This window comes from Merops nubicus, unplaced genomic scaffold (genome assembly GCF_000691845.1).
Source record: "Merops nubicus isolate BGI_N331 unplaced genomic scaffold, ASM69184v1 scaffold30819, whole genome shotgun sequence".
NCBI lineage: Eukaryota > Metazoa > Chordata > Aves > Coraciiformes > Meropidae > Merops > Merops nubicus.
The window spans coordinates 33,482-43,986 of record NW_008630818.1 but is presented as its reverse complement, the minus strand read 5'-3'; the positions used below and the strand labels follow the sequence as shown (position 1 = coordinate 43,986).

Genomic DNA, 10,505 nt, shown 5'->3' with positions numbered 1-10,505 from the left:
CCTTTAACGCGCCTTCTTACTCTGTGTCCGCTGGAGGCACGTGAGGTTTCGCCCTTTTAAATCGAAACGGTTTAAGGAAAAATAACTTGGAAAGTTGGGGCTAAAATTTTCCTCAAAGTTACGTAACTGCCAGCTGATGCTGGGTGCGAATCAGACTGAGCCGTCAGTGTCACTCGTCGCAAGTGGGCACTGAGGTCACCGTGTACCAGTTTTTTGTCCAAAGCGACTGTAAATGGTTCAGCGGCACCACGTCAGGCAATAGAATAGTTTTTATTAAAGCGTGCTTCTTTGTGTGAAATTTTTCAGTGCGGCTCTTAAATTGAGTTTTACTTCAGCATGTGCTCCTGCTTCCAAGTGCATGTGTCTTAAAAATAGAATCCAACCTATTAAAAAAAAAAAAAATCATTACACTATTTTAGCCTCAATGAACTCCTCCTATGGGAATAAATCTGTGGAAATCGGTGCTCTTTTGGTTAGACTAGCTGATTGTACTTTTCCCTAATCTATACAATTCAACTACTTGTTTCAAGGCACCACTTTATTTGGCTTTCTGGTGAAGAATAACCTATTCTGTATTGTGTGTGCTTCTTACTGAGGCTGTGGGAGGTTGGAATACTCTAGTAATTTGTTTTTCTGAAGTAAGAAATCCTGTTGAATTTTCAGGCATAGGAGAAACTCATAAATTTCAAAATGTCATCAGTCAAACGCTTGGTTTATGCAGTCATCCACTTCTTGAGAGAACAGAGTCAGATGGATACTTTCACTCCGGATGAACAGGAAAGCTTGGAAGGTAAGTGATAAAAGGTGCTTATGTGTATGTGTCTGTGTGTGTGTATATATATGTATAAAGATACCTGTGTATATGTACTGTATTTAACACTACACGGGTTAAATTCCTTGATGTATATTATTATAGAAAGTAACTGGAATGACCCAACTGAAACTGCCACCAGATTTTGTCTGTGAATAAGATAATGATCTTAACATTTCTGAGATTATTTTAAAACTTCTCTAACTTAAAAAATGTTCCAGAGTTAAAATGCATATAACCTTTATTTTGAGCAGCAGACACTTCGCATCGGATCAAGTTAAGCAGTGTTATAATGCAGACCACAGTAAAGATTTGTGTATGTGTTCCACAAATTTTTGCTGCTGATTCTTTTTCTCTTTGTGTTTGTTTGGTTTCTTTCTGCATTGTGTCTGGTAATATGTGTGCTGGCCATGGAGGAAGTAGAACAACTACTGTGTATTTGCTTTGGTATATGGGAAGAACTCTTGTTTCCTACTTGCAAGAATTCTGTGTAATTTATGAAGGAGAATATTCTTTGTCTTATGTTCTTTATTTCCAAAGAATACAGAAAAGAAAATAATGCTTTGCATTTATTTTTACCTCAACTAATGATTCCAAAGAGCGTATAGTGGTGAGTATTTTCCGTATGGTATAGTTTGTATTACACATCCAGGTCCATCTATGTGTAGAAGTAGATACAGAACGATGGATTTCTCTATGTATTCCTTTGTTGACAGACATTCTTTAAGTCTGTAACATCACAGTATCTGTCTTTCTCCTTTGTACTGCTCCTATTTCTTTTCCTTAATTCCTGGAGACTTCATGGCGGCTGGTATCACAATGCGGAATTAAGTGAGAGGATAACAAAAAGTCTTAATTCTGTAATGAGCTTTTCATAGCATCTGTTTTGAAGGCTACTGCACTGTTGTAGGCAGGCTTTGGATGTATCACCCTACCGAAGGAGGAATTTTGAAGTAAGAGGGAGAGGCCCAGGAGCAGTAGTGCAATGAGCAACATCCAGCCAGCTGATTGATGAGTTACCTGAAATATGAGGTATGGGCAGTAGAATTCCCTGAGCTGCAAAGCAAGACCAGCTTCTGAGAGGCATAAACTTAGAAACCTGGAGTGTGCTTCCTTCTGGTATCTACTGGTTTTACAGTGTAGTTGTTCACTGTCGTAAGCAAGAAAGAAGCATTTGTATCGTGATACTCAAAGGATACTCCCTAAAGCATAAAAGCCAAGGGATTTGATTTTACATAAGAACCTGGAGCATTTTGTACATTTGAAAGGTAATAGTCATATATGAATTTAACCTGATTCAGGTTAGGTTGATGTTCAGCTGATGAAAGAAAGCAATGTTTTTGGAAATCACATAATGAGAGATAAATAGTATTCCCTGTGTTTTCATAATAAAACTGAAACATTGGGTTATGGCTGAAAATTTACATGATGACATGTCTTAGAGCAGTCTTAGCTTATGTCTACATGAAGGAATCAATTCTAAGACACTGTTTTCTGAGCAAAAAATATTATAAAACCTCAATTGTGCTTAAACACTGATGTAAAATTTACCATTTTAATACGGATATGAAATCCTAATTTTAGAGCTGTACCCTGCCAAAAGCATGGTGCCATATGCTGTGTGTTAGAGGATGGGAGGCAGGCGTTCTGAATAATTGACTCATTTTAGTTGTGCAAAATATCTTTCGTGCCTGTGGAGTAGCAGAGTCACCCAAGTCCCACCCATTGAAGTGTTTAATGGTAGGTGAAGACACACAGGATAAACAGATTTGACTAACGTTTTTTGTTGGTACCTTACATATCTACTTGGTGTCTATGAAAAGATCAAACACTAAGTGATTAAGTGTCTGTGTCAGGAACTAATTTAGACAGTTCCCATTCCCCACAGAAAAAAAAGGGGGGTCGAGGAGGGCAAAAAGAGCTAGAATATGAGAGATAAAATTGAGACTTTATCAAAATAGAAAGTTTAGCATGTAGTCAAAGTCCATTTATGTTGATAACATGCATTCTGCATGTTTGTATTATATAGCAATGTCAGTGATGCTGTAAATTTCCTCAAGGGATTTCATACTTACCTGATGAATAAAAATGCCTTACTTTAAGAAAGCAGAGTAATCAGAAGGTAGACCAGAGAAATATACTCCCCTACATCCTGGGATCTAGAGCAGTGATGTCTGTAGTGGTTAATGCTCAGCTTTGTGCTGTGAACTAGAAACTTCATTTCTTCCAAGTTTTATTTTAGACAAGGTTTTTAAATGAGTTATTTCTTTTTTCTGTTTACAGTTTCTGTGTGTTTTTCCTTGTCTATAGCACCTATTTGTGTGGGATTAAAGCAGAACCTCTCTACAATGTACACAAGGCTGTGATTTATCTATTTTTTCCTTATGTCTACAGATCAATGCATAGCAATGAATTTCTCTTAAGGCAGTGTTTCCAAAACAATGGAATGCACTCCGTAAGGCAAGGGAAGCATGTAATACTTGAGATGAGGAAGGTTATGTTTAAGATGAAATAAGAAGATACTGAGTACTAAAGGGGCCTCAGTGGCCCCATTAATTTTCGTTATTCAGTGATCAATGGCCTGCATGTCTGCTGGGATGCTTTGATGTTGCCTGCAGCTCTGGCCTGGACAGCAAAGAATCCAAGAGCTCTGTCGAGTTTGGTGTGCTGAGCCAGAGAAGAGGTAACTTTGGCCTTTGAAATTGGGCATGGGAGGATTCTTAAGATCAATAGCTTACGTGGTGCAGCGAGCCTTTCCCAGCTCACAGAAGATACTGAGCTTGCCACAGCTGACAGGGCCTCACTGTGATAATGGGGTGGTGAGGTGCTGGCAGTCCAAGTCTCTTGAGATACTTTCCAGACAAAAACAAGTCTTCAAGCCTTTAACTTTTCTGGGGTCAGGTTCTGATCTCACATTAAAACAGGGTAGTTATTGATCCTGTCAGAACTTAATACATTTTCTGATTTGGAAAAGTTTCTGTTTTGTCTACATTTACGTTTATACAGGTTTGTGTTGTTGGCCTGCATGTTAACCAGTGGTTTTTATTCTAACCTATGGATTCATCCCGTGAGAGCCTCTGGTTTTGTTCTATCTGTGATAGATACATTATAAGGATTATAAATTCCATTTTTGAGTTACAAAGAGAAATGTGGGAGATCACTGAAACAACTGATTATTTTATGGGAGTGCTTACTAGTAGTAATACTATGATCAGAATTAATTTAAGAGCAATTTATGCTGCTGCACTTTGCAAAAATCTCCTTTATGATAGAGTTGGTGTCACAGACTTAATGCTTTGATAAAGGTAAAGGAGAGTGGGCTATATTTTAAACTTATGGAAAACTACAAATGGTGTGAGGCATTTGGGAAAGCGAATGCCTTTGTGTGAAAATAACTTTGCATATGCCTACCACTTTCATTTGTAAGTATACGATGGCAAGTGGCTTTTTATTAAGTCATATAAGGGGGGGAAAAAAGGTTACATAATGCCACTGATTTTATGATAGGCCTGTTAATAAGTACTATTAATACGCAATTCAGAATTCAGCATAATCGGTACTTACTTTGCAAGAACTTAAGTTTTCTACACAGCAGGAGACAAAGTTTAACCCAAATCCTTTAACACTCTTGTTGGCTAATTTAGAGCCCAGAAAATTGATACATTTTTGGCATGTATAGGTTATAGGAGCAAGCTGTATGCATACGTAGTAATGTATTCAATTGCTACATGTTATCCACATTAATTTTGTATTATAGCTGACTTTTTTTGAGTAATTTCTATTGTATGTTATCAGAGTTTTAAAAAAATTTACATCTTCCAGGTTTTACTGTTTATTTTACAAGTCTACTTCTTCCCCCTTTCTTCCAGCTGTGATGTAGAAAATAGGCTCCTCCCACTGATGTTACTGTTATTTACTTTCAGTAATTTTACTTTTATAATTTGGGGTCAGTGTTTAGATACTTTATAATGCAAATAAGAATTCAAATTATCTTTATTACATTAATATAGGACTGAATTTCAATTTAAATTCTAAGATTCAGTTTTTACTGATACTTAATTTGCATTCAGCTACATCTGGTTATCTGCATTTTCAAGTAAAAGTGTCATTTTTCTGTTCAAACTAGACTTTACAAAAACTTTTCTTTGTTCCTTCTCAGTTTTCAGTCTAAAACTTTTTGATATACCTTAATAAAACCATTCTGTTCGATTCTCAAGATGGCAGAGAAAATAATGATAAAATTTGAGATACTGTAATTAACTGAATATATATATACACAGAATTGTATATAGTAATTGCCATTGATTTTCTTTTGCAAATTTATGTGAGCACATTTAAAACTTCAGTTAACTGTTTGGCTCTACTTCTTTTATAACTGGCTACTGCAGGTGTATTGGCATTATTGCAGGTTTGGTGGGGCCATTTAGTCCTTACATAACAGAACACATGAAAGGATACTGCAGATAGATATCCTTTGTAAGATAAAGGCTTGTGATTAATGAAGGATTTTAATGTCTTCAAATGAATATATTTTGCTCCCAAACCAGTTAAGAGTACTAAATATCTTGCCTTTATTCCTTACAGTAAAGATAAGCCATTTTCTTCTGACTATTATGCCACACAGATATATGGCAGTTGTGGTGTTTTGAGGTCCATGTATCACACATGCATAGTCGTATTATGAATTGTGGTGCTTCAGTTAAATCTTCACATTTTTACATTGTTTCTGCAAAAGACATTCAGTGATTGAAAGGATTGAAACAAAAGTTTTAAATTGGTTTAAAAATGGCTGAACTATGTATGAGTTCTGTATAGCTTATACTAGCTTTCAGCAAGTCAATTCTGTGGGGGTCCAGTAGCCTCCCTCTGTTCTAGGATATGTTCTGAAGAGCTGCTTTTACTGAATAGGAAGTGAGTCACAGCTTTATAGAAAAACTACTGAAATGAGGCTTCTATAGAAACACTGGTGACTTTTTTTTTTTGTCTCCCCTTTGTAAGTTGCAATTCAGTGTCTGGAAACTGTGTTTAAGATCAGCCTGGATGATACTCATCTTGCACCTCCACAGCATTTAATAGAAATGTTCACAAATTCTTTTCACAAGGTAAGAATTTAATTTAGATTCTAGAGTCTCTCTGTCAGTAGCTGCTAGGATTTCATATTGTATACACAGCCTTAAAGTGCTGCACATGTCAAAATAATGTGGAAACTTAAGAAAAGTGAAATTTCCATAAAAGCTAGCAGAGTGAGAATCTTTTGGGGCAGTGAGAGGAACCAATTTCATCTAGACAAGGACAAGTCATACAGAAAATGACTAAGCAGTAGATGTCTCATTCTCACATGCAGGATTTGATCCTTCATTTAAGCATGTTGCAATTTCTGCAGGTAAATATCTGTGAAGTGCTTGAGGTCATTTGTAGTTTGCAGATGCTTCTCCCTCCCTTCTAGGTATAAGTTAGTTGTTCAGTTTTAAAAAACATGAACACTAACCTTAAAATGAAACTTCAAATATCTGTGCTGATACTAAGTGTTATCTGGCATCCCCAGTACAGGAAGCACAGGAACCACCAAAATGGCAAATAGGAGACTCAGAAGTAGGAAAGCCAAGAATGAAGAGACATAGCAGTGCTCTTTCCTTTGGCTTCCTTAAAACATGTGGTGAGCCATAAGTGTTTTTAGTAATAGGAATCAAGCTATCTTTCTAAGGAGGCTTTAGTGGTGTTTAGTTCTTTCATACTTCTCTACACTACAGAAAACCTGGTTGCTTGTTGATACAGTGCTGCCTAGGATGAAAGAATTTTTTAATAAAGTCAGGCCTTATATTTTAATGAAAAAAATTGGTTTTTTTTACATGCAGAATGACATGCTGCCTCTCTCAGATAATTTACCAGAGGATGTTGAAAAGGCTGACCAACTGAAGGATGAAGGTTTGTAATAAACATAGGAATAAACATCTTATGCTTTTATTAAGATTTTTGGTTTATCATGGATAGTGATAGTATAGCAGCTGTGCAACAGACTTCCCACAGAAAAGCTTAAGCTTACTTTCTCTGGTGGTGGTTGTGTTGTAAGAGGCACAAGTGATTTCCTTCACATGGGGTTTAAGGAAATACATTCAATTCTCTGGCTCAGGAGGTTGCTTAAAAAGTAAAGAATAGCATGTGAAGTCCTTGGCAACATTCCTGAGTGGTAGAAGCTTTAAAGAATGAACAGTTTTTGTTCAGTATATTATAAATGTATTTGTCCATGGAATTGCTATAGAAGTTTCTACTTTATATCAAAAAGGTTTTGTGATGCCAAGGATTATGTGCTAGCTGACTATTAAAACATGGGTAAAAGGCTGACGCAGCTGAAGCCCATAGAAAAATTCCTGTGAACTTACTAGGGTTAGTATTTTGCAGATGTGAAGTAATCTGTGTGCTTTATAAAAATGGCAGAAAAGCCAGTTGTTTATTTTCCTTTTGATAGATGTTGTTGCTGTTATGTGAGGAAAAGCAGCTGTACCATAGAAGTCTTCGATAATACTACCCAAGAAGGAATCCATTTTATTTCCCCCAAAAAAGAAGGGGGAAGAAGAAAGGCATGTGGCACTGATAACTGATGCGAAATGTTATCAGGTGGCAATTAATAAATTACATTTTATATGACCTGTTGGATTTTCAGATATTTCAGTTTTATTGGAAAAGTAAGTTTCTAATTGCAAGGCAGCTGTCATCATCTCAAAGATTTCAGGATAAAGATGGGGAAAAAGTTCTACTGTTTTTGAGAATGAGTTCCTCGTCTGTCTTACCTTAAAACTGGTTGCCTGTAGTCATGAATGTTGTCCGTTACTGGCTCTGAAAGTAAGTTTTCCTAATTGCTGAAGTTGCTCATTAGCTCTTAAGAAAGTGCAGTCATAACTACCTTACATAGATTGCTATAATATGGCTGCTCTATTTCTTTCATTCATAGCACTGTATCTTTTAACTACTTAAGAGCTTTTTATAATTTATTTCAGGTAATAATCATATGAAGGAAGAAAATTATGGGGCTGCAGTGGATTGTTATAGTAGGGCTATAGAATTGGATCCAAACAACGCAGTCTATTACTGCAACAGGTAAAAACAAAATAATAGACACTTTTCATTCCTGAACTTCATTAACATTAATTTGGAGACAAATGATGAAGTATATCAAGACAGCATGAGGCTAGGAAACCCCACTATTCAGAAATTTATCAGGTTAAATTTATAAAAGATCTGAAGCAAAAGTGAGCTTGTTCAGCCTGTTTCCGTTAAAGGTGTAATATGGGCTTTAAAATTAATTATAACATTTGAGATCAGGTTTTTGAGAGTTAGGTTGTCTGCATTAAATTGTAACATAGGCTGTGATTCCCAGTCTGTTGAGAGCAGTAAGAGCCTTTTTGTCTGGTGTTGTAGTGACTCAGCTGCCTGTCTGTTTCCCCTAGTATTGACCTTCCCTGGAAAAAATATCAACATGGGAATACCATTTTTGGATATTTCAAGCATTGTATAGATACTCAGCATTTTTATGCATGACCTGTTGAAAAATAACAAGGCTGTTAGAGTTTTGTTGTGTAATCTGTTCTTCAGCATAATGAAGACACAGTGACATGGGAGCAGATGAAGGCTGGAGGGTGTGTTAACAGGAAAGAAGTAGCACAAGTAAGCTTCCTCAGCGTGCTGCCCAGGAGACCAGCATAAGAGCAGAGGCAGCATAGTCCTGAGCCCTTCTGGAACTGTCCTGCCTCTAGAGCCACGCTGCTCTACACACTTCAGTGCCTCTGTTACCAGAAGGATATATTAACTTAAGTGCTGTCAGTCTGGCCTCATGGCACTGTACCCAGTGGATTTTTCTGGGTTTGGAGCTGTGCTTCCATTACTCCAGTGTTTAGCTTGTGATAAATACAAGTGGAAGTTTCAGTGCTTCATGGCAAGCATAAAGAGGAAGGAAATGTGCAGTCTACTAATATGTTACATTTCCAAGATGGCAGATCAAAGTGTGAATAATTTATGTTCCATGAGAAAACTCATCACTTAAGTGATTTTAGGTATAAAAGGGAGATAAAAGACAGATTCAAAAGCTTCCCAAAATCACTGAACGTTTCCTCAGTAGAATGGGCTTAAGCCCATTATAGAGATGATTGCCTTCAACTGTGTTGCTTTTCACTCAGCAGTGAGAAAAAGAGAGACCCAGGATGCCTTTGAAGTTTTATCTGGCCATTCAATTTTTTTGTAAACATGGAAAAAACATTTTCTATTCAAACATGTGAGAGACTAAGCATTGTCCCCAGCTTTTATATATACACATCTTCACTGGCATCTGTGGAGTTGGACAACTGTTATGAGGCCCTAAATATTTAAAAAAAAATCTAAATAGTCCCATTCAGAAAGTATTTTACGCAAGGTCAGAAAAAAACACGCAATTTGGAGGTTATCACAGGAGGAAGGATGAATATAGTGATGACTGTAGCATCTAGCATTCTTAATAAAAAAAGAATGCTTTATGCAATGGAAATACTGCAATTTCTACTATAGTTTTTTTTTTTAATCAAGGAAGAACAACTTACAGTGTTTTGAGACCTTTCAAACTGGGGATGCTTTGATTATTAATCTGTTCCAATGTGATTTTTAATTTGGGCAAGTCTTTAATCTTGTTGTGTAAATGCTTACAACACCTAGTATTTCTCTGGTGTAGAGAAGAAATTGTAGTTTATTATTTCAGAGATTTACCTGCAAGCATGAGTTGCCTGCTAAAAAACTTAGCGTGGAAAATTCAAAGCATTCCCTTGAATGGCAGCAAAACTATACTTCTTGCTGGAGAAAGCCAATTGTCTAAAACACTTCTACTTGAATTATTTTGTGTAAACTGCTACTTGAGAGCTTTACTTCTTGTAATAGGTTTTATGTATTTTGAGCATAGTCACATGCTGGACCTAAACCAGTTCTTTAAAACTGTTTGTCCTCTGTGTCTTCACCGGTGAGAGTGTGTTCTCGAAATCTCTGGTCTAGCGGTGCACTTAAGAACAGATTAATTCAGAATATTTGCTTGTCCTGCTTAGCTGAGGAAAGTTGAGGGATTGCCTAAGTAGTGAATGAAAAATCAGTAAGATTAAACAAGTCTAAAGTTAGTCATGGACATGTGAATATCTAAGCTTGGAGCTTTTTTATTTTATTGTTTTGGGTTTTTTTTGACAAAGCTCTCTCCCTTCCTGTCTTCTCTTAGGGCTGCTGCTCAAAGTAAGCTCAACAACTACCGTGAAGCAATAAAGGACTGTGAGAGAGCCATAGCAATAGATCCAAAGTACAGCAAAGCATATGGGAGAATGGGGTAAGCTAATACAAATCTGAGTAAACATGGAAGAACCAAGTGTAAAATCCCCACAGGTTTCCTGAAATAAGTAGAGCTAGGTTGTTTTACTCAGCAGACATTCCTGTTCTCAAAGTGTAGCAGTTTTGTGAAGATGGCCCTATGAAGCTGTAAGTTGTAATATGTGGTTGATCTTAGCATTTTCATATCAGATTTTATCAGTTTGCAATTTCTTTTTTTTTCATTATCAGCTTTGAAAATTTAGTTTAGAAAGTCATGATGTGTTTTTTCTACCTCCTGCCTAGCGATGAGTAATCAAAATTCTTCACTTGGAACAGTGAATCTGTTAGTGATGCTGTTAGAGAACAGAATCCTAAAAGCACTGGG

General features: G+C 36.6%; 1 protein-coding gene across 1 annotated transcript in view; it reads left to right on the top strand.

Annotated features, from left to right (window-relative positions):
- Nucleotides 1-690: 690 nt before the first annotated feature.
- Nucleotides 691-10,505, top strand: part of SGTB (small glutamine-rich tetratricopeptide repeat (TPR)-containing, beta) — a 16,989-nt gene continuing 7,174 nt past the window's right edge. The window contains exons 1-5 of the mRNA XM_008947416.1: nucleotides 691-790; nucleotides 5,810-5,913; nucleotides 6,667-6,736; nucleotides 7,807-7,906; nucleotides 10,035-10,139. Of these exons, the coding sequence (XP_008945664.1) occupies nucleotides 691-790; nucleotides 5,810-5,913; nucleotides 6,667-6,736; nucleotides 7,807-7,906; nucleotides 10,035-10,139 (479 nt within the window). The remainder of the gene's footprint in view (nucleotides 791-5,809; nucleotides 5,914-6,666; nucleotides 6,737-7,806; nucleotides 7,907-10,034; nucleotides 10,140-10,505) is intronic.